Below are 24,708 nucleotides of genomic sequence, written 5' to 3' on the forward strand. Positions count from 1 at the left end.
GATGAATTTCTTGAACTGCCTTGTTTTTTTGAGGTGGAGTTTCACTCTGTCCCCCAGGCTGGAGTGCAGTGGCGCAGTCTTGGCTCATTGCAACCTCTGCCTCCCGGGTTCAAGTGATTCTCCTGCCTCAGCCTCCCGAATAGCTGGGACTGCAGGCAAGTGCCACCATGTCCAGCTAATTTTTGTTTAGTAGAGATGGGGTTTCACCATGTTGGCCAGGCTGGTCTTGAACTCCTGGCCTCAAGTGATCCACCTGCCTCAGCCTCCCAAAGTGCTGGGATTACAGGCGTGAGCCTCTGTGCCTGGCTTGAACTGATTTTAATATTATCTTTCCAGTTGGGCAAACTGTACTAGACTTATGCTCCAGGATGCTCAGGGAAGGGAGCAAACTTAAGATTTCAATGCCTCACTTGTTTCCGGGGTTTTTTTTTTTTTTTTTTTTGAGATGGAGTCTCCCTCTGTTGCCCAGGCTGGAGTGCAGTGGTGCGATCTTGGCTTACTGCAACCTCCCCGTCCTGGGCTCATGCAATTCTCCCGCCTCAGCCTCCCAAGGAACTAGGATTACAGGCATGTACCACCATGCCCAGCTAATTATTTTTTTTTTTTTTTTTTTTTTTTTTTTTTTTAGTGGAGATGGGGTTTCACCATGTTGGCCAGGCTCGTCTCAAACTCCTGACCTCAAGTGATCCACCCACCTTGGCCTCCCAAAGTGCTGGGATTACAGGTGTGAGCCACTGTACCCAGCCTGCCTTCTTGTTTCTTAGACATGCCATAAGAAATCTAAAGTCTAGCCTGGCCATTCCCATTCTTGGAGGAGATTCACTTCCCTGGGATTTTTTCAAAGAGAAATTTGAGGGCCAGGCATGGTGGGTCACGCATGTAATCCCAACACTTTGGGAGGCCGAGGCAGGCAGATCATGAGGTCAGGAGATCAAGACCATCCTGGCTAACATGGTGAAACCCCACCTCTACTAAAAATACAAAAAAAAAAAAAAAATTAGCTGGGCATGGTGGCATGCGCCTGTAGTCCCAGCTGCTCAGGAGGCTGAGGCAGGAGAATCGCTTGAACCCGGGAGGCAGAGGTTGCAGTGAGCTGAGATCACACCACTGCACTCCAGCCTGGGCAACAGAGCGAGACTCCGTCTCAAAAAAAAAGAAAAAAAACCTTGAAATATGTCATTTTAGAAAAGTGATCACGTATGAAATACGGACTTCAGTGAATTTTCACAAAGTGAACACTCTTCTGTAACCAGCACCTAGATCATGTAGTAGAACATCAGTCCTCTTCCAGTCACTCCCTCCCTCCATTCAAGGGTAATCACAGTCCTGATTTCTAGCACTGTAGCCTAATTTTGCCCGGTTTTGTATTCTTTGTGAATGGAGTCAGACAAGTCTGTGTTCTTTTATGTCTGGCTTCTTTTAGTCAATTAAATTTTAGTCATTATATTTGTGACATCCATCCATGTTGTGTGTAGCAGCAGATCATTCATTTTCACCATATGAATGTATGCTATATTTCTCCATTCTACTGTTGAATGGACTTTAGGTTTATTTCCAGATTTGGGGAATTGAGAAAAGGGCTGTGGTGAATATTCCTGTGAATGTCTTTTGATGAGCTCATTTATCTGACATGTATAGGATTAGAATTGCTGGTTCATGGAGGTCTTCATCTGTCTGGCTTTAGTGGGTACTGGTACCAGTTTTTCAAAGTGGTTGTATGAATTTATGAACTCCCACTAGCAGTGTTTGGGGGTTCTGGTTACTTCACGTCCACACCAACTCTTGCTATTGTCTTTTAAAAAAATCTTCATTATCCTGGTTAGTTTGTAGGTGGTATTGCAATGTGGTTTTAGTTTGCATTACCCTAAATGTACCCTTAAAACGTACTGATGTGCGTTTTAAATGTTTATGGACCAGTTAGATTTCCTCTTTTGTGAAGTACCTATTCAAGTCTTTTGCCCATTTTTTTTCACTGAGTTGTGTCTTTCTTATAGATATATAGGAATTCTTTACATATTCTGGATATGAGTCTTTTGTGAGCTGTCTGTATTACAAAAAGATCTTGTCTCTCTTTGTGGTTTGCTTGTGTGTTGTGAGCTTTGGATTTTTACTGCCAGGTTAGTGGAACTATACAATTGCTACCTGAAAAATGGATCTGAACTGCTTTTGATCAGTGGTGGGGGTGGTTCCTCCACTGGTAAGGGTGAATTTGATACTGGTAAGGTGGACCTTATTGGGTCTCTGTCAAGAGTCTGCCACCTTTAAAAGAATTTGAGGACTGACTTTGTTCTTTTTTGGCTTTCAGGTCGTGGATTCACAGATAAAGTAGATCGACTAAAACTGGCAGAAATTGTGAAGCAGGTGATAGAAGAGCAAACCACGTCCCATGAATCCCAATAATGACAGCTTCAAACTTTGTTTTTTTTAACAATTTGAAAAATTATTCTTTAATGTATAAAGTAATTTTATGTAAATTAATAAATCATAATTTCATTTCCACATTGATTAAAGTTGCTGTATAGATTTAGGGTGCAGGACTTAATAATAGTATAGTTATTGTTTGTTTTTAAGAAAAGCTCAGTTCTAGAGATATACTATTACTTTAGGACTGTGTAGTTGTATATTTGTAAGATGACAGATGATGCTGTCAAGCAATATTGTTTTATTTGTAATAAAATATACAAAAATCACTTGCTAGTAGTAGATAAAGGACCGACTATACTGACCTTTCTGATTAGTAAACAGTTGAATCAAGGACCCTGGATTCTGGTTTCAATTGCCCTGTGTGTGTATTTTCCACACCATTGCTAGATTAGCTCTACTGTCAAGACATTTTTGTGACTGTCATTGCAGACTGCTTGCTGGAACTCAAAGGAGGCACACTTGAGCTTGGAGAGCCAACTTCCATGATGGAAGAAGAGGGAGCTCAGCCCTCATTTCTCCTGCCCCAATTCCCAAGAGAAAAGCAGGAATATTTCGTTTTTGTCATATTTGTTAAAAGGGTACTTGTGTGTTTTTTAAATCTAACAGGGTTTTCTTTTGGGTTTATTCTTGTTTGTTTTTGTTTTTGAGACAGAGTCTTGCTGTTGTAGTGGAGGCTGGAGTGCAGTGGCACTATCTCTGCTCACGGCAACCTCCGCCTCCCAGGTTCCAGCGATTCTCCCACATCAGCCTCCCAAGTAGCTGGGATTACAGGCGCCCGCCACCATGCCTGGCTAATTTTTGTATTTTTAGTAGAGACAGGGTTTCACCACGTTGGCCAGGCTGGTCTTGAACTCCTGACCTCAGGTGATCTGTCTGCCTCAGCCTCCCAAAGTGCTGGGATTACAGGCGTGAGCCACTGTGCCCAGCCTTGGGTTTATTCTTTTTTTTTTTTTTGAGACAGAGTCTCGCTCTGTCGCCAGGCTGGAGTGCAGTGGCACAATCTCAGCTCACTGCAAGCTCCGCCTCCCAGGTTCACGCCATTCTCCTGCCTCAGCCTCTCCGAGTAGCTGGGACTACAGGCGCCTGCCACCACGCCCGGCTAATTTTTTGTATTTTTAGTAGAGACGGGGTTTCACCGTGGTCTCGATCTCCTGACCTCGTGATCCACCCGCCTCGGCCTCCCAAAGTGCTGGGATTACAAGCGTGAGCCACCGCGCCTGGCCTGGGTTGATTCTTTATATGTTTGTTTTGAGATGGAGTCTTGCTTTTGTCACCCAGGGTGGAGTGCAATGGCACGATCTCGGCTCACTGCAACCCCTGTCTCCCAGGTTCAAGTGATTCTCCTGCCTCAGCCTCCCAAGTAGCTGGGATTACAGGCGCCTGCCACCATGCCCAGCTAATTTGTATTTTTAGTAGAGACAGGGTTTTACCATGTTGGCCAGGCTGGTCTCAAACTCCTGACCATCCGCCTCAGCCTCTCAAAGTGCTGGGATTACAGGCGTGAGCCACCAAGCCTGGCCTATTCTTTATGTTTAACCGGAGCTTCCCTTTCCCCTTCCAGGAGGTCCTGCTTTGTCCTTTCCCCTTCTCTGCAGCCTTCACCAGCTCCATCACTCCTTGTTTCTGTTCCCTGATCCTCTGGTCCTGTTTTTGGAATAATTTGAGAAATTTACATATAATTGAAGTGGGACTGTTGGACTATCATATAAGATGATCCAGTTTTGGTTTTGTTTTTCATAAGACTGCCTTGTTTCTCTGTAATATGTCTGCCTGGGTTTTGTGTTGGCATCCTCTGGGCTGCATTTATCTTGTTTATTACCCTTCATTTTCAGGAAGCGTGGTTTTGGCCCCGAGAGCAGCTGTTTGAAGGAAAAATAAGGCTAGGTCCTTTTTCAGTTTTCTGTTGTCGTATGGGTTTCCATAACCAATTTTCGTGTGTGTGTGTAGCAGTTTTTGGTGGGTACTTACGTTGGTACATAGAAAAGCTGGCAGGTAGACTCCAGCTCGCAGAGCAGAGGGAGAGGATAGTCATCTGTTATTCAGTTTTTTCTCATTGCTTTCTCTTTGATCAAAATTGATCTCACCAGCAACTTACTTTCTAACTCCTCCACTGTGCTGAGTAATGCCTCCACCCTGAGTCTTCAGGGTGACATTTGGTTAGTATGCCCTGTACGTGTGTGACTGCCTGTGGGAATAGATGATAAAAACACAGTGTCTTAAGAATTACCTTATTACATTGCTTCCTTTTTTTGTTTTTTGAGACGGATTCTCACTCTGTCGCCCAGGCTGGAGTGCAGTGGCGTGATCTCGGCTCACTGCAAGCTCCGCCTCCCGGGTTCACGCCATTCTCCTGCCTCAGCCTCCCGAGTAGCTGGGACTACAGGAGCCCGCCACCACGCCCGGCTAATTTCTTTTTGTATTTTTGGTAGAGACAGGGTTTCACTGTGTTAGCCAGGATGGCCTTGATCTCCTGACCTTGTGATCCGCCCACCTCAGCCTCTAAAAGTGCTGGGATTACAGGTGTGAGCCACTGCACCCGGCCTACATTGGTTCCTTTTTATCTTGGAGAATTTGTAATTAATTAAAAGATATTTTTTGAGATAAAGTTCACTAATCTTAGGTGACTGATAACTGTTATAAACGGATTTCCTGTAAGAAGAATTGAATATGTCTCACCCCCCACCACCCCCCGCTGCCACCAAGACAGAGTCTCACTCTGTCCCCCAGGCTGGAGTGCAGTGGCTTGATCTCGGCTCACTGCAACCTCCACCTCCAAGGTTCAAGCGATTCTTGTGCCTCAGACTTCCAAGTAGCTGGGACTACAGGCACACACCATCACGCCCAGCTAATTTGTGTGTTTTTAGTAGAGACGGGGTTTCACCATATTGGCCAGGCTGGTCTTAAACTCCTGACCTCGTGATCCGCCCACCTCGGCCTCCCAAAGTGCTGGGATTACAGGCGTGAGCCACCGCGCGCGACCTGAATACTTTTCATAATGGCAAAATCTAACAGGCAACAGAAAAAAAACCAATGTTTTTAAATTTACTGACCAGAAAACTTGGCTGAGAGTTGAATTAAGTGCCTGTTGTGTTTTTCAGTGAAATGCAAATCTTACAGATCACTTCTTACAGTTAGGAAAACTGCACTTCCTTGTGTAGTATTAGAACAACTGTAGTTTTCCTATCTTAGGGCAGAGGTTCAGTATTCCATGAGAAGAAAAAAGCAGTAATTACCTTTGTTAGTCTTCTCTTTCTTTAGAGGAATATTCTAGCATATCCAGTATATCCGTAACTTCTTAAATTTGTGACTTGGGTGTCTTCTAAAAAGGCTCAGGATGATTTTTTTTCCTTCAGTGTTTGCTGAATTTTAGGTGCGATGGAAAAGGTATCCAAAGTGATACTTCCTTTGACTCTGAGCATCTGTTGCCCGTGTTTCAGTCACTTCAAGCTGAATTCATGTGGCCCTCAATGTAAGTGCTGTGTCCAGACACATCCAAATGAGCACCAAGCTGGAAGTTTGTGAACACTCTGGAGGATGCCCCAGCTGTTGTAATGCAACAGCATGCCTTGTAAAAAACAGTAGCTCCCAAGGGACTCAGCATGGCTTGGTCTTCGAAGTGGAGTTTTGTTTGTGTATTCCTAGTCCAGCAGTAAATTCTGCTTTAACATAACTGTCAGGTTTGCTACTCGAAATTTGCACGTAACTGGAAGTGAAACGATATCTTTCTCATATTTTTTGGCCTAACACCTATACCTGTGGAAACGTAACACTGTAAAAACAATTCTTATAAAGCAGCCGGTTATATGCTGTCTTGTTTGCCTACATGATTTACTAACCTGCTTATTAAAGCCATTACTGGTCAATCAGATACTTTTAGACTTTACCACAGTTATAAAAGTCGGCTTGATGTAGTAAAAAAAAAAAAACTTACCTCTCTCTGACTAATGTATGAACATAGGAGAATGCCAGTCTGAATTTGTTCGAAACATAGATAAGGCTCAGCGTGGTGGCTCATGCCTTTAGTAATCCCAGCACTTTGGGAAGCTGAGGTGGGCAGATGACCTTAGGTCAAGAGTTCAAGACCAGCCTGGCCAACATGGCGAAATGCCGTCTCTATTAAAAATACAAAAATTAGCCAGGCGTGGTGGCATGTGCCTGTAATCCCAGCTGCTCGGGAGGCTGAAGCAGGAGAATTGCTTGAACCCGGGAGGCAGAGGTTGCAGTGAGTGGAGATCGCACCACTACTGCACTCCAGCCTGGGTGACAGAGCGAAACTCCGTCTCAGAAATAAATAAAATTAAAATTAAAAAAGAGACGTGATCCTGCTATGTTGCCCAGGTTAGACTCAAGCAATCCTCCTGCCTCAGCCTTCTAAGTAGCTGAGACTACAGGAGCAAACCCACTGTGCCTGGCAGGAATTACTCTAAAAAGAGTTTATGTTGCTTGTATTCATTTGAGAAAAAACAAGTTGAAGAAATGGTAATTGTTGGTCAAAGACGCCAAAAGATTTAAATAAGGTCTTGTGTGTGGGTATGTGTATGTGCATGTATTTATTGAAGAAAATATGTTTCAATTTGAGAATTAGAAAATTGGGTATTTTATTTTAATTATTTATTTAAAAAGTAGAATGTTCTTCCATTATTGAATCTTCTTTTATCCCACCAAATGGCTTAACCTAATTTGCCATGCCTATTTTGGTTAAGAAACAGGGAAACACCCTAAAATCTGTGATAATTTTCAAAATATAATTTTAAGAAACTTTGTGCTTACATAAATCACAAGAAGAAATACAGCTGGAAATCATTTCATTTTTCTTGCTGTAAATTTTTTTAGTGGGTTTGTGACGGTATAAATTTTCTTGCTAGATGCTAATGATACATTGTATTATCTGTATTAGGAATTAAATATTTAATAGGAAAAGTGAATAAATTGATCTGCTCTCATGCTGTTATCTAAGATCTTATGCTACCATTACATTCCTTTCTGTAGTCATATCTCATATTTGAAAGGTTTCATGTTGTAAATATTTGACTTGCTGTAAAATTATACAAGATAAAAAATGCAGAGTTTTATTTTTCCTCATCTAGAATGCACAGAATAACTGCATAAGGAATGGGTGCATAGGGCTTCTTTTCCTTTTAAATTTGTACTGCTAAATACACCAAGGAAATTGACATCAAAACCAAATTCAAGGACTTCCACAGACATTTCAGGTCAATTTTAGTTCCAAACCGAAGAAATCTTTTAAAAGTTCTTATATAGCCCAGTTTTCTTTCTTGATGAAATGTTAACTAGACACCTGATTAGTCAGCTTTTATTTTGACCCCACAGTTTTTTTTTTTGAGACGGATTCTCTGTTGCCCAGGCTGGAGTGCAATGCTGTGATCTCGGCTTACTGCAACCTACACCTCCTGGGTTCAAGCGATTCTCCTGCCTCAGCTTCCTGAGTAGCTGAGATTACAGGCGCCTGCCACCACGCCCCGTTAATTTTTGCATTTTTAGTAGAGACGGGGTTTCACCATGCTGGCCAGGCTGGTCTCGAACTCCTGACCTCCAGTGATCCGCCCGCCTCGGCCTCCCAAAGTGCTGGGATTACAGGGGTGAGCCACCGTGCCCGGGCCCCACACTGTTTTTATGTTAGGGCAGTTGGAGGAACTGAACTTTGATCCTGATCCTTTATATACTCCCATGGTGAAACTGAGCCCATTTTACTTAACACATAATATATCTGTGCATTAGGAAAACTTGGTAGAGAAGATTATATGCAGATATAAAATAACTCATTTGTTAGGAACCAACGATAATGAGGGAAAACTTGGACATCCACATACAGATTTTCTTGAATTAAAGAAAAAAAACCAGACACTGACAAAGGAGAGTTGAACTGAGAAACGGTACCCTGAAAACTGCAGAAATGAGGGAAAGAGGCAGTGGGCCACAAAGAACTTTGTTGGTCCTTTTCAGAGATCCCCAGAGAAGCCCTGCCCCCTCCCCCCCACCCCCTGACAGAATGTTGGGTTTCAAAGAATGGGGAGATTAACGGATATCAAGTTGTGTGGCCTGAGCTGAGGATAAAGAACAATTTGCCTGAGTTACAGTACTGGCTAGATCACTACAGGCCTTCTACTTGGAATATCTTCCCATGAAAGTAAAAGGAATATAACTAAGGAAGATTAAAGTTGTTGCTGTTGGAAGAAAGACATACTAAAGAAACTGCCGAAGGCCAGGAGAGAAGCAGGAAGAGAAACACGGCTTGAAGTTCTGTAAGACTCAGAGTTGGGCAAGAACTGCCAATAAAGGAGCCAGCGTAGATCTTAGACTAACACCTGAGCCTCCAAGGGTTTCTGTGCGAGGGAGAGCTCTGCTGATGGACATAGGCCCAGAATCAAACTGATTCATTTGGGCCATGTCAGTGGTGGCATTATTAAAAGACTTTGCCAACATCCTGCTTTCTCTATGGAAAAACCAAGTGGCCTTGGAAGAGGCTAAGATAAAGTTTCAAACTTGGGCTCCACAGAAGTGGAACTTGAGGCTGGGGCTAGTACCAGGACCTTCATGTATCAGGTTAGAGATTTTGATGCTTTTGGTGATTTTTGTGCCAAGCATGTACTGTCACCTGGGATCAATCTATTACTCTTTCTATGAAATAATTATTCCAAAGAGGCTGACAGTCCAGGGAGGAGATGGCCCAGTGGAAGGACTGTCCTACTTGCTATTTATGCAAGGCCAGAAGCACCTGGTTCACCTGAAGGTGAAGAGAAACCATTTTGTGAATAACTTTCCAGTCTACAGTTACCACAATGGCATCCTAGGGCAAGAATTACCTTTCATCTCACATGACTGCCACTATGAAGGCTACATAGAAGGAGTGTCAGGTTCTTTTGTTTCTGTCAACACCTGTGCAGGTCTCAGGGGCATCCTGATTAAGGAGGAAAAATCTTAACAGCATTGAGCCCATGGACTCTTCAAGACGGTTTGAACATGTGTTATACACCATGGCACATCAAGCGCGAGTCTCCTGTGGTGTCACTTCCAGAGACAGCCATGTGGTGTCCACTAGCTGGCAACAAGGGAGCAGGAAGCCTCATGATCTACAGGCGCTGTCCTACTTGTGGTCACACAAAAAGTACGTGGAGATGTTTGTCGTGGTCAACAACCAGCGGTTCCAGATGTGGGACAGTAATGTCAATGAGACTGTCCAGAGAGTAGTGGATGTCATTGCTCTGGCCAACAGCTTCACTAGGGGAATAAACACAAGGGTGGTGCTGGCTGGAATGGAGATTTGGACCGAGGGGGACCTAATAGATGTCGCAGTGGACTTGCAAATCACACTCAGGAATTTCAATCGCTGGAGACAAGAGATGCTCTTCCATCGTGCAAAGCACGATGTTGCCCACATGATCGTTGGGCATAGCCCTGGACAGAATATGGGCCAGGCCTTTCTCAGTGGTGCCTGCTCAAGCGGTTTTGCAGCAGCTGTTGAATCCTTCCATCATGAAGATGTGCTGTTGTTTGCAACCCTGATGGTCCATGAGCTTGGGCACAACCTGGGTATTCAGCATGACCACTCGGCCTGCTTTTGTAAAGATAAGCACTTTTGCCTCATGCATGAAAATATCACAAAAGAAAGTGGCTTCAGCAACTGCAGCTCTGACTACTTCTACCAGTTCCTTCGAGAACACAAAGGGGCCTGCCTATTTAACAAGCCATGGCCCAGGGGCCGCAAGCGTAGGGATTCTGCCTGTGGAAATGGCGTGGTGGAGGACATGGAGCAGTGTGACTGTGGTTCTGCCTGTCACCTCGACCCATGCTGTGATCCCACATGTACTCTGAAGGAGAATGCTGAGTGCAGCCATGGCCTCTGCTGTCTGGGCTGCACTTTCAGAAGGAAGGGGTTTTTATGCCGTCCTACTCAGGATGAGTGTGACCTCCCAGAATATTGTGACGGTAGCTCTGCAGAATGCCCTGCAGACAGCTACAAGCAAGATGGCACGTTGTGTGATAGAATTCACTATTGCTCTGGGGGTCAGTGTAAGAACCCTGATAACCAATGTGCGAATATATATGGGTACCCTGCAAGATCTGCCCCGGAAGACTGTTATATTTCAATAAATACCAGAGGAGACCGGTTTGGAAACTGTGGCCATCCCACTGAGGATCAGCAAACATATGTTACATGTTCAGATGACAGTGTATTTTGTGGGAAACTCATATGTACAGGTGTTCAATCCTTACCACGAGTCAAAGTTCAACATACAGTTATCCAGGTCCCTCATGACAATGACTGGTGCTGGAGCATGGATGCCCATAACATTACTGATATCCCTGATGATGGAGATGTGCGTGTCGGCACTTCTTGTGCCCCAAACAAAGTCTGCATGGGTCACTCCTGTGTTCATCACTCCGTACTCCTGTATGACTGCAGACCAGAGGAATCGTGTCACGGGAAAGGAGTTTGCAACAATTTAAGGCACTGCCATTGTGAGTCTGGTTTTGCCCCTCCTGACTGTAAAAATCCAGGAAATGGAGGCAGTGTGGATAGTGGCCCTGCTGGTAGGCCAAGTGATGAAATTATAAGTACAGAAGAAAATAGAAATCATAGTGTTGGTCATGGTAATCCCCAAAGAGGTGACGTGAGTAATGATAAAAACAAAAGCCTAGGGAAGTTAGTGTACATAGTCCCCCTGTTGCTTTTAGCATTATTTGCAGGTCTAATTATTCTTGCCAGTATGGGAGCTAGAAAGGAGATATTACAGAGGTCACAAGATTACACAGAAGGAACTCCAGAAGAGGTTGCACCAGAACAGAAACTAGGCAAAGGACAGGAAGAAGAGGCAAAAAATGAGTCGTCCAATAAAGCTAACAGCGGATACACTGGGTGAGGAGGAGGCTCAGTACTCCAGAGATGAAGTAGGCATTTATGCTGCTGTGCTTCTGATCAAAAGTCTGTAATCTGTAAAATGTACTAATGTGGAAGGAGGGATTTTTTTCTACTTTCATTTTAGTAATTGGGTACATTTAGTAATCGAGTACCTATAATTTAAAATTATATGTAAGAGAAACTACTGTTTTTACATGATCACATTTAATGAAACCATTTTAATTAAATTTTTGTTATGAAGCATTCCTATCAATGTCTTGTCTCATTAGGACCAATTTTTGAGTTGCCTGTTTTTAGGTAATGCCATCTCCCATCTACTTTGTTTAACATGCAATACTATCTGCATATGTACATATTGCTTTTCTAGAATTTTATATCCCAATCATAACTACACATTATGTTACAAAAGTTGTTTATGTGATGTGTTGTTTTAATTTGCCCTGTGAAGTTTATTCATAAAATGAGATTTTAACATAAAGCTACAGAAATGCCTGTTTGTGGATAATGTGTAAGTTAGGCTTTTTGTGACCTAATAACTGGGACTCCTAATGTTTGGGGCTCTCTAGAAAAGGCTAGACCTGATCCAGGCACTTCTCGAACTCTCAGTCCAGGTACCTAAAGAATGGGAAGGCAACCTAGGCAAGATGCCCCTTGCTAAGGTGCTAACTTCTTGTTTGAAGTATTTGTTTCTTCATTTTTTTGTCTGAATAATTCTACTGAAGTTCATACTTTGTTTATTGGCAATTGATAGGAACATCTCGAATTACAAGTAACAGAACTTTCAATGTGGTAGTCATTTCTCTGTGAAGTAAGGACATAGTAAGATAACAGTAACATTCTCCATTCTGTGTCAGGCCCTGTGCTAAACACCTTACATTTACTGTCTTCATTGAATCCTCCCAACTGCCCTGTGAAGCCCCCAACTTGTACATGAGGAAACAGAGACTGAAGAGTTTGCTCTAGTGCTAGCCAGTAAGTGGTGGGACCTGCATCCCTCCCCAGGAATGAGTGAATCTACTGCCTCATGAGCTTTTCCCTTCAGTTTAAAAAAAAAAAAAAAAGGCTGGGCGCAGTGGCTCACACCTGTAATCTCAGCACTTTTTAGGACGCCAAGGCGGGCAGATCACCTGAGGTCAGGAGTTCGAGACCAGTCTGGCCAACATGGTGAAACCCCATCTCTACTAAAAATACAAAAATTAGTCGGGCATGGTGGCAGGCGCCTGTAATCCCAGCTGAGGCAAGAGAATCGCTTGAACCTGGGAGGCCAGGGTTGCAGTGAGCAGAGATCATGCCATCGCACTCCAACCTGGGGGACAAGAGCAAGACTTTGTCTCAAAAAAAAAAAAAAAAAAAGTGAGTGAAAAGACATGTCCTTAACTGCCCAGAACACGGCTTTATCTTCAGTGACTCTAATGAAACCAAAGCCATACAAATGAATGTCGATCCTATCATGAACCTATGGCATTGTGTAGTCATTACAGTTTAAAGTATCTTTTCCCCTACTACATCCTGACAGCATGGCTGGCAATAAGGTTGGCATCTTATTTAGCTCTGAGGGCCTGGCTCATGGTAGGTGCTCAATAAGTGTTGGCCAAGTCAATGACTTAACCAGAGCCAACCTCAAAATATGGGAATTGCTAGTCTCTAGGCATGGCACATGCAAAATCTTTCTCAGGTACAATGGAGCTACAGACTGAGCAAATGTTCTGTCTCAGGGAAGGTCCTGAGCATCAGTCCCCGAGCATACACTTGCCGAGCCTGTCTTCTAACTGCCTACTCTATGCACGATAACAGAGCAAACCAAAGGATAACACCTACTGTCTGCTTTCAAGAAACTTATGTTAGTTAGTTACTCTGAGTGCAATAAAAACTTCAAAGCAAAATCCAAAACGAAGTCTTCAGTTGTGGATACGTGACTACAAGGGAAACAGGTACGAAAACCAGGTCACAAATTCTCAGGTCTGATTCTGATAATCAAATCCACGATGAGTTTTATGCCAAAAGATCAAAATTCACAATGAGAGACCATGATATCAGGCTGGGCGTGGGAGCTCATGCCTGTAATCATAGTGTACTTTGGGAGGCCAAGGCAAGAGGATGGCTTGAATCCAGGACTTTGAGACCAATCTGAGCAACATAAAAAAATTTACCAAGAAAATTTTAAAAAATTAGCTGGGCATGCTGGTATGCACCTGTAGTCCCAGCTACTTCAGAGGCTGAGGCGAGAAGATCCCCTGAGCCTAGGAGTTAGAGGCTGTAGTGGACCACAATCGCGCCACCACACTCTAGCCTGGGCAACAGAATGAGATTCTGGTTCAAAAAAACAAAATAAAAAAGAAAGAACTCATGCTATCAGTTGGTAGGCACTTGAGAGTTTTGAAGACAAAAGTGAAACTGTGTAACTAAAGGTCTCTAGGCCGGGCGCGGTGGCTCAGGCCTGTAATCACAGCACTTTGGGAGGCCAAGGTGGGCAAATCACCTGAGGTCAGCAGTTTGAGACCAGCCTGACCAACATGGAGAAACCCCATCTCTACTAAAAATACAAAATAAGCCAGGCGTGGTGGTGCATGCCTGTTAATCTCAGCTACTCAGGAGGCTGAGGCAGGAGAATTGCTTCAACCCAGGAGGGAGTTGTGGTAAGCTGAGATCGTGCCACTGCACTCTATCCTGGGCAACAAGAGCGAAACTCCATCTCAAAAAAAAAAGATGTGAAAATGCTGAAAAGCATTTGTACAGAGAACTGTTACAGAAGGGGTAACCCTCATAGTGGGCATGCTGATGGTGACTGTAATGAAAGAGAATGATCATCACATATTTAAAGCATCAAGGGTAAGGGAATCACAACATAAATCATGATTTATACACAGGATGATTATTCTTGGCTGATTTAATAGAGCTCTTTAAGGACCAAAAGGCAAGTAGATAACTGGGAATCAATACTTAAAGCCAATACAGGATTTCACAGCCTTGGACAAAGAAGTTACAAAATTTAGCAAATAAGGAGTCTTTTTGTAATAGACTTTTAAGATTTTAGTTGCTTATTCTTTTTTTTTTTTTTTTTTTTTGAGACGGAGTCTCACTCTGTCGCCCAGGCTGGAGTGCAATGGTGCTATCTCGGCTCACTGCAAGCTCCGCCTCCCGGGTTCACGCCATTCTCCTGCCTCAGCCTCTCTGAGTAGCTGGGACTACAGGCGCCCGCCACCATGCCCGGCTAATTTTTTGTATTTTTAGTAGAGACGGGGTTTCACCGTGGTCTCGATCTCCTGACCTCGTGATCCGCCCGCCTCGGCCTCCCAAAGTGCTGGGATTACAAGCGTGAGCCACCGCGCCCGGCCTAGTTGCTTATTCTTATGACTGATTTGAGCTTCAGGGTTGGTAGCTCAAACCCTGTTGTAGCTCAAACCCTATCAAGACCATGTTGAAGATGGGAAACCAAGATTAGAACAAGTGTTTGGTTTTTGTTCTTTTGTTTTTGAGACAGGTTCTAGTTCTGTTGTCCAGGCTGGAGTGCAGTGGCATGATCATCGCTCACTGCAACCCTGAACTCCTGGACTCAAGCAGTCCTCCTGCTTCAGTTTCTCAAGCAGCTAGGACTACAGTCACATGCCTGTGACCATGCCTGGCCAATTTCTTTTTTTCTTTTCTTTTTTTTTTTGTATTTTAGTAGAGACGGGGTTTCTCCATGTTGTCCAGGCTGGTCTCGAACTCCTGAGCTCAGGCAATCCGCCCACCTCGACCTCCCATAGAGATAGGATTACAGGCGTGAGCCACCACGCCCAGCCATTGTTTTTTTTTTTAAGACATGGGGGTCTCACTATATTACACAGGCTGGTCTCGAACTTCCTGCCTCAAGTGATCCTCCTGCCCTGGCCTCCCAAAGTGCTGGGATTGCAGGTATAAGCCACTGTGCTTTGCCTAGAACAGGTGTTTGAATAAATGTTCTCAGAAATGATGTTAGAAAATTGGACATATTTGTAAACTCTCACATGAATTATAAAATGTCTAGAAACCCCAAACTCTAACCATGAAGGCTGAGGCCCATTAGAATAGACTATTACAGGGAAGTGACCAGTTTTAATGTGGGCAGAGCAAAGAAGATATGGTAGGCCTGAAATCTCCAGGGTTCAAGAGACAGCTTTCTGCATCATGTATGACTGTCTTTAGGAAGTACACTCTTTTGCCTCTCGCTGTTAATATTTGGGGGCTTCTGAGTAATGCTTGTACCTTCCAGTGACAACACAATAGCATTGCTGGTCACACGTGACCCAGCCAGTGCTACCCCAGGAGACTCTGGTGGTGACTTCTTGCCATTCTTTACCTGCCTTCTCTGGGCCAATCTTGTCCTATCTGTGCTGTCCCAGGCCAGTGGAGACCCAGGCCCTTCCTTTACTTCACCAAAATATGGCCAAGCCCAGGCTCTAGATTTTTATCCTGACACGGAAAAAACATAGGGAAATGATAATGTGGGAAAGAAAGAAATGGGATGCTGCAGATATTAATGCTACTGGACAGCCCAGGGGTCAAGACCTTCCCTGGGAAACTTGGATCGGCCATCCCTCTCCTTGGCCCCAACCTGACATCTTTGCTTATCCCTTCAGGAATGCCTGATGGAATGTCTTCCTAACCTGGAGTCATACTGCACTCCCTTCTCCGGGGTTTTTTTCTGTCTCCAAAAAAAAAAAAACAAAAAAACAAAAAACAACTAAAAATAAATATTTTTGCCTCTAGTTTTCATTTTTTAAAAATTTATTTACATTAATATCTTGTTGACTGAATATCAGAAGGAACTTCTCCAGTGCAGGTAATAGAGTTCTGGAGGTGGCAATTACTTCTCTGAGAAGAGAGCACAAAGCAAATATAATGTTAACATTAGGCCAGGCTTGGTGGCTCATGCCTGTAATCCCCACACTTTGGGAGGCCAAGTTGAAAGGATCACTTTTGGCCAGGAATTCAAGATCAGCCTGAGCAACATAGTAAGACCCTGTCTCTACAAAAAAAACAAAAAACGAAAAACAACAACAACAACAAAAAATTAGCCGGGCATAGTGGTGTGCACCTATAATCCCAGCTACTCAGGAGGCTAAGCTAGGAGGATTGCTGAGTCCAGGAGTTTGAGGTTGCAGTGAGCTATGATACCACCACTGTACTCTAGCCTGGGCGACAGAGCAAGACCCTGTCTCAAATAAATAAAAACCATTCATTCTGTTCTAGGCACTGTGTTACAGCAATACTTTACATTCATTGCCTTAATTTAATCCTCCCAACTTCCCAATAAAACCTCCATCTTGTACATGAGGAAACAGACTGAAGACTTTGCTCTAGAGCTAGCTAGTAAGCGGTGGGACCTGCATCCCTCCCTAGAAATGAGTGAATCTGCTGCCTCATGAACCTTTTCCTTCCATTAAAAAAAAAACAACAAAAAACAAAAACAAAAACAAAAAAAACTGAAGGGAAAGACATGTCCTTAATTGCCCAGAACAGAGGTGCTTCTTCAGTGACTCTAATGAAACCAAAGCCATACAAATGGATGCTGCTATCTGTCATGAATCTACTGCATTGTGTAGTTATTATGGATTAAAATGTCTTTTCCCCTACTACATCCTGACAGAATGGAGTGGCAAGTTGGCATCGTTATTCAGTTTTGTAGGCCCAGCTCACTGCAGATGCTCAATAAATGTTGACCAAGTGAATAATTTAATCAAATCCAACTGTCACAACTGTGGCAATATTTGTACCTTGAGCAGGATGTTTTTGTTTTTTTTTTAAAGATGGTGTCTAGGCAGGGTGGATGGTGGAATAGAAGCCTCCACCAATCATCCCGCCGCAGCAAGGACACCAACTTAACAACTATCTACACACAAAAAAGCACATTCATAAGAATTAAATATCAGAAAGGATAACTGGACCAAACACAGCTGATGCCTGCCAACAGAAGGAGCATTTAAACAAGTTCTAGCCAGAGGGAAATGATAGATCCCAGCATTGGAACTTGAGTTCCTGCAAGCCCCACCACCATGGGCTAAAGTGTTCTGGGGCCCCAAAGAAACTTGAAAGGCAGTCTAGGACACAAGGACTGCAAAACCTAGGTGAGTCCTAGTGCTGAATTGGCCCTGAGACAGTGGATTGGGCGAGAGGGTGGTAGGGTCACGACCTACTTTGAAACCAGCTGGGGTGGCTAAGGGCATCACCCCTCCCCCTTCACCCCAGGCTGCACAGCTCATAGCTGTGAGAGACTCCCCTTCCCTCCACTTGAGGAGAGGAGAGGGAAAAGTACGGAGGTCTTTGTCTTATATCTCAGCCACAGCCAGACAGGGCACTGGTCAGAGTTCTGGGGCCCACTTTCCAGGTCCTAACTTCTGGAATGATAATACTAGACACACCCTGGGCCAGAAGGGAACCTGCTGTCTTGAAGGAAGGACTCAGTTCTGGCCGCGTTCATCACCTGCTAACTGAAGAGCTCTTGGGCCCTGAATAACCAGCAATAATACCCAGGCACTACATCCAGGGCTTTGGGTGAGAGTCTGAGACTTGCTGGCTTCAGGTGAGACTAAGCACATTCCCAGCTGTGGTGGTTATGGGGCAAGACTCCTTCCACTTGAGAAAAGCAGAGGGAAGAGTAAATGGGACTTTCTCTTACACCTTAGGTACCAGCTTGGCCACAGGTAAGTTAGAGTATCAAGTGGGCTAGAGTCCCCGATTCCAGGACTTAGCCTTGGACAGCATTTCTGGACCTGCCTTGGGCCAGAGGGGAGCCCAATTTCCTGAAGGGTGAGCCCTGGGCCAGACAGCATTCACCACAAGCTGACTGAAGAGCCCTTGGGCCTTAAGGGAACTTTGGCAGTAGTCTGGCAGTACACCCCATGGGCCCATGGTGGCGGTGGCCACAGGGTAAGGCTCCTCTGCCTTTGGAAAGGGAAAGGAAGAGTGAGAAGGTCTGCATCTAGTGGTTTGAGTGCCAGCTCAGCCACAGTACAACAGAACATCAGGTAGACTTCTAAGGTTTTTTAATCTAGTCCCTGGCTCCTCTGGACCCACCCAGGGCCCGGGGAAACTCGCCACCCTGAAGGGAAGGACACAAGCCTGGCTGGCCTTGCCACCTGCTGATTGTAGAGCCCCAAGGCCTTGAGCAAATATAGGTAGTAGTCAGGGAGTGGTTACAGCAGACCTTGGGCAAGACCCAGTACTGTGCTGGCTTCAGGTCTGACCCAGTGCAGTCATAGTGGTGGTGGCCTCAGGGGTGTTTGTGTCACTGCACCCCCAGTGGTGGCTCAGGACAGAGATAGAGACTCTGTATGTCTGAGAGAAATTAAGGGAAGAGAACAAGAGTCTCTGGCTGGCAATCCAGATTATCCTGGATCTTGTCTAAGACCATCAAGGCAGTATCTCTATGAATCTGCAAGAACCACAGCATTACTGGGCTTGGAGTGCCCTCTAAAGCAGATACAGCTTAGATTACAACACTTAAGTCCTTACAAATATCTGGAAAGCCTTCCCAAGAAGGATAGGTATAAACAAGCCCAGAATGCGAAGACTACAATAAATACCTAACTCTTCAATGCCCAGACACAGACAAACATCTATAAGTATCAAGACAATCCAAGAAAACATGACCTCATCAAACGAACTAAACAAGGTACCAGGGACCGATCCTGGAGAAACAGATATCTGACCTTTCAGACAGAGAATTCAAAATAGCTGTCTTGGAGGAAATTCAAAGAAACTCAAGATAACACAGAGAAGGAATTCAGAATTCTATCAGATAAATTTAACGAAGAGATTGAAATAATTAAAAAGAATCAAGCAGAAATTCTGGAGCTAAAAATGCAATAGGCATACTGAAGAATGCATCAGAATCTTTCAATAACAGAATTGATCAATCAGAAGAAAGAATTAGTGACCCTGAAGAAGGCTATTTGAAAATAAACAGCCAAAGGAGCAAAAAGAAAAAGAAAAAAGGAAGCATGCCTACAGGATCTAGAAAATAGTCTCAAAAGGGCAAATCTGATTTATTGGCCTTAAAGGGGGGGTAGAGAAAGAGATAGGGGTAGAAAGTTTATTCAAAGGGATAATAACAGACAACTTCCCAAACCTAGAGAAAGGTAGCAATATCCAAGTACAAGAAGGTTGTGACCACCAAGCAGATTTAACCCAAAGAAAACTACTTCAAGGGATTTAATAATCAAACTCCCAAAAATCAAGGATAAAGGATCCTAAAGGCAGAAAGAGAAAACAAACAAATCAGCCAGGCTTCCTCAGCCCCATGGACTGCTGGGGCTGGAGCTGGGAAAATCAATTTTTTTTTAATAAAAAAAGAAAGAAAGAAAAGAAACAAATAACGTACAGTGGAGCTCCAATATTTCTGGTCACAGACTTCTCAGTGGAAACCTTACAGGCCAGAAGACAGTGGCATGACATATTTAAAGTTCTGAAGGAAAAAGCTTTTACCCTAGAATAGTATATCTAGTGAAAATATCCCTCAAACATGAAGGAGAAATACTTTCCCAAACAAAAGCTGAGGGATTTCATCAACATCAGACCTGTCCTACAAGCAATGCTTTCAAGGGAGCACTTCAATCAGAAAGAAAAGAATATTAATGAGCAATAAGTAATCACCCTGAAGGTACAAAACTCACTGGTAATAGTAAATACACAGAAAAACACATAATATTATAACACTGTAACTGTGGTGTTTACTCTTATTTTAAGTAGAAAGAATAAATAATATACCAATCAAAAATAATAACAACAACAACAACTTATCAAGACATAGCACAGTAAAATATAAACGGAAACAACCAAAAGTTAAAAAGCAGAGGTACGAAGTTAAGGTGTAGAGTTCTTACTAGTTTTCTTTTTGCTTGTTTGTTTATACAGTGTTAAGTTGTTATCAGTTTAAAATAATGGGTTATAAGATAGTGTTTGCAAGCCTCATGGTAACCTCAAGCCAAAAAAACATATAATAGATACACAAAAAATAAAAAGCAAGAAACTAAATTGTTATTATTATTATTATTATTATTATTATATTAGTATTATTATTATTTGAGACAGAGTCTCACTCTGTCGCCCAGGGTGGAGTGCAGTGGCGTGAACTTGGCTCACTGCAACCTCTGCCTCCCAGGTTCAAGCAATTCACCTCCCTCAGCCTCCCAAGTAGCTGGGATTACAGGTGCCCACCACCACGTCCAGCTAATTTTTGTATTTCTAGTAGAGACAGGGTTTCTCCATGTTGGCTAGGCCAGTCTTGAACTCCTGACCTCAGGTAATCTGCCTGCCTCGGCCTCCCAAAACGCTGGGATTATGGCCATGAGCCACCACACCTGGCCACAAGAAACTATATCTTCAGAGAAAAGCACCTTTACAAAAAAAAGAAGACAGGAAGGAAAGAAAGAAGGAAAAGAAGACCACAAAACAACCAGAAAATAAATAACAAAGTGGAAGGAGTAAGTGCTTATTTATCAATAATAACACTGAATATAAATGGACTAAACTCTCTAATCAAAAGACATGGAGTGGCTGAATGGGTAAAAATGCAAGACTCATTGATTTTTTGCCTACAAGAAACACATTTCACCTATAAAGACACAAACAGACTGAAAATAAAGAGATGGAAAAAGGGCCGGGTGCAGTGGCTCATGCCCATAATCCCAGCACTTTGGGAGGCCGAGGTGGGCAGATCACCTGAGGTCAGGAGTTTGAGACCAGCCTGACCAACATGGAGAAACCCCTTGTCTACTAAAAATACAAAATTAGCTGGGCGTAGTGGTGCATGCCTGTAATCCCAGCTACTTGGGAGGCTGAGGCAACAGAATCACTTGAACCCAGAAGGCGGAGGTTGCAGTGAGCCAAGATCGCATCATTGCACTCCAGCCTGGGCAACAAGAGTGAAACTCCATCTCAAAAAACAAAAAACAAACAAACAAAAAAAAAGAAAAGCCTGGGACCCAATGGCTTCACTGCTTAATTCTACTGAACATTTAAAGAAGAACCAATACCAATCCTACTCAAACTATAGAAGAGGAACGGATACTTCCAAACTCATTCTACAAGGCCAATATTACCCTGATTCCAAAAACCAGACAAATACACATCAAGAAAAAGAAAGAGAGAAAGGAAGGAAGGAAAGAAGGAAGGAAGGAAGGAAGGAAGGAAGGAAGGAAACTAACTACAGGCATTGATCTCTAATGAATATCAGATATCTCTGATGAATATCTGATAAAAATCTTCAAAAAATTACTAGCAAATCTAATTCAAGAATACATTAAGAAGATTATTCATCATGACCAAGTGGGATTTATCCCTGGGATGCAAGGATGGTTCAACATATGCAAATCAATTAATGTGATACATCATATCAACAGAATGAAGGACAAAATCCATATGGTCATTTCAGTAGATACTGAAAAAGCATTTGATAAAGTTCAGCATACCTTCATGATAAGAACCCTTATAAAAAAAAAACTAGTTATAGAAGGAACATACCTCAACATAATAAAAGCCATATACCACAGACCTACAGCTAGTATCATACCGAATGAAGAAAAACTGAAACGCTTTCCTCTAAGATCTGGAATATGACAAGGATGCCCCCTTTCACCAATGTGATTCAATATAGTGCTGGAAGTCCTAGCTAAAGCAATAAGACAAGAGAAAGAAAGAAAAGGCATCCAAACTGGAAAGGAAGAAGTCAAATTAACCTTGTTTGCAGATGATATGATCTTGTATGTGGAAAAACCTCAAGGCTCCACAAAAAAACTATTAAAACTGATAAATTCAGTAAAGTTGTAGGATACAAAATCCACATAAAAAATCAGAAGCATTTCTGTATGCAACAGTGAACAATCTGAAAAAGAAATAAAAAAGTAATCCCATTTATAATAGCCACAAATAAAATTACATACCTAGGAATTAACATAACCAAAGAAGTGAAAGATCTCTGTAATGAAAACTATAAAACACTGATGAAAGAAATTGAAGAGGATACTAAAAAGTGGAAAGATATTCCATGTTCATGGATTGGAAGAATCAACATTGTTAAAATGTCCATACTACCCAAAACAATCTACAGATTCAATGCAATCCCTATCAAAATATCAATGACATTCTTCACAGAAATAGAAAAACAATACTAAAATTTATATGGAATCATAAAAGACCCAGAATAGCCAAAGTTATCCTAAGCAAAAAGAACAAATCTGGAGGAATCACATTACCTGACTTCAAATTATACTACAGAGCTATAGCAACCAAACCAGCATGGTACTGGCATAAAAACAGACACACTGAACAATGGAACAGAATAGAGAACCCAGAAACAAATCCACACACCAAGTGAACTCATTTTCGACAAAGATGCCAAGAACAGGGAAAGACAGTCTCTTCAATAGATGGTGCTGGGAAAACTGGATATCCATATGCAGAAGACTGAAACTAGACTCCTATCTCTTGCTATATACAAAAATCAAATCAAAATGGATTAACACTTAAATCTAAGACATTAAACTATGAAACAACTACAAGAAAACATGGGGAAAAGTCTCCAGGACATTGCTCTGGGCAAAAACTTATTGGGTAAAACCCTACAAACACAGGCAACCAAAGTAAAAATGGACAAATGGGCTCACATCAAGTGAAAAGGCTTCTGCACAGCAAAGGAAACAATCAACAAAGTGAAGAGACAACCCGCAGAATATGAGAAAACATTTGCAAACTATCCATCTAACAAAGCATTAATAACCAGAGTATATAAGAAACTCAAGCTGGGTGCAGTGGCTCATGCCTGTAATCTCAGCACTTTGGGAGGCCGAGGCGGGCGGATCACGAGGTCAGGAGATCAAGACCATCCTGGCTAACATGGTGAAACCCCGTCTCTACTAAAAATACAAAAATTTAGCCAGGCGTGGTGACGGGCGCCTGTAGTCCCAGCTACTCAGGAGGCTGAGGCAGGAGAATGGCGTGAACCAGGAGGCAGAGCTTGCAGTGGGCCGAGATTAAGCCACTGCACTCCACCCTGGGCGATAGAGCAAGACTCCGTCTCAAAAAAAAGAAACTCAAACAACTCCATAGGAAAAAATCTAATCTGATCAAATAGGCAAAAGATTTGAATAGACATTTCTCAAAAAAAGACACACAAATGGCAAACATGCATACGAAAAGGTGACTGTTCACTAATCATCAGAGAAATGCAAACCAAAACTACAATGTGATATCATCTCACCCCAGTTAAAATGGCTTATATCCAAAAGACAGGTAATAACAAATGCTGGCAAGGATGTGGAGAAAAGGGAGCCCTTCTACACTGTTGGTGGGAATGTGAATTAGTACAACCACTATGGAACTAAAACTAGAGCTACCATATGACCCAGCAATCTCATTGCTCGGTAAGGAAAGAAATCAGTATATTGAAGATATATCTGTTGCACTCCCATATTTGTAGCAACACTGTTCACAACAGCCAAGATTTGGAGGCAACCTAAGTGTCCATCAACAGATGAATAGATAAAGAAAATGTGGGCTGGGTGCAGTGGCTCATGCCTGTAATCCCAGCACTTTGGGAGACTGAGGTGGGTGAACTGCTTGAGCACATGAGTTTGAGACCAGCCTGGGAAACATGGCAAAACCGTGTCTCTACAAAAAATACAAAAAATTAGCCAGGAGTGGTGGCATATGCCTATAGTCCTAGCTACTCTGGAGGCTGAGGTGGGAGAATCACCTGGGCCCCAGAAGTTGAGGCTGCAGTACATGTACACAACAGAGTATTATTCGGCCATAAAAAGGAATGAGATCCTATCATTTGCAGTAACATGGATGGAACTGGAGATCATTAAGTAAAATAAGCCAGGCACAGAAAGACAAACATCACACGCTCTCACTTATTTGTGGGATCTAAAAGTTAAAACAACTGAACTCATGGAGATAGAAAATAGAAGCATGGCTACCAGAGGCTGGGAAGGGTAGTTGAGGGTAGGGGGAGGTAGGGATGGTTAATGGGTACAAAAAAAAAAAAAAAAAAAATGAATAAGGCCTACTATTTGATAACACAACAGGGTGACCACAGTCAGTAATAACTTAATTGTACATTTTAAAATAACTAAACGAGTATAACTGGATTGTTTATAACACTAAGGATAAATGCTTGAGGGGACAGATACCCCGTTCTCCGTAATGAGATTATGCATTGCACGCCTGTATAAAACCATCTTATGTACTCCATAAATATATATACCTACTATGTACCCACAAAAATTAGAATTAAAAAAATTAATAAACTGCTTTGGAGAAAATTTTCTTAAAAAAGAGAGATGAGCAATGGCACAATCATAGCCCTCAAATTCCTGGGCTCAAGCAACCCTCCTACTTCAGCTTCTTGTGCTAAGTATTTTATTTTTATTTTTAGAGATGGA

The 24,708-nt window shown here is 42.8% G+C and overlaps 2 protein-coding genes across 14 annotated transcripts in view; both read left to right on the forward strand.

Annotated features, from left to right (window-relative positions):
• Positions 1–6,233, forward strand: part of MAPKAPK5 (MAPK activated protein kinase 5) — a 56,888-nt gene extending 50,655 nt beyond the window's left edge. For 11 of the 13 annotated variants that reach the window (XM_063614492.1, XM_063614497.1, XM_063614499.1 and 8 more), the window contains one exon: positions 2,306–2,499. In XM_063614492.1, coding sequence (XP_063470562.1) covers positions 2,306–2,400 — 95 coding nt within the window. In that variant the 3' untranslated portion in view covers positions 2,401–2,499. Of the gene's footprint in view, positions 1–2,305; positions 2,500–2,853 lie in introns of those variants that run through there. The other 2 variants (XM_055238719.2, XM_055238720.2) reach the window with 1 other exon arrangement.
• Positions 6,234–7,683: 1,450 nt separating this feature from the next.
• Positions 7,684–11,548, forward strand: LOC129460609 (disintegrin and metalloproteinase domain-containing protein 1a-like). Its single transcript, XM_055238706.2, is given in 2 exon segments — positions 7,684–9,364; positions 9,366–11,548. Coding segments are annotated over 2 exon segments (2,475 nt in total). The 5' UTR covers positions 7,684–8,830; the 3' UTR covers positions 11,307–11,548.
• Positions 11,549–24,708: the final 13,160 nt, after the last annotated feature.

Source organism: Symphalangus syndactylus, chromosome 13 (genome assembly GCF_028878055.3).
Source record: "Symphalangus syndactylus isolate Jambi chromosome 13, NHGRI_mSymSyn1-v2.1_pri, whole genome shotgun sequence".
Lineage (NCBI taxonomy): Eukaryota > Metazoa > Chordata > Mammalia > Primates > Hylobatidae > Symphalangus > Symphalangus syndactylus.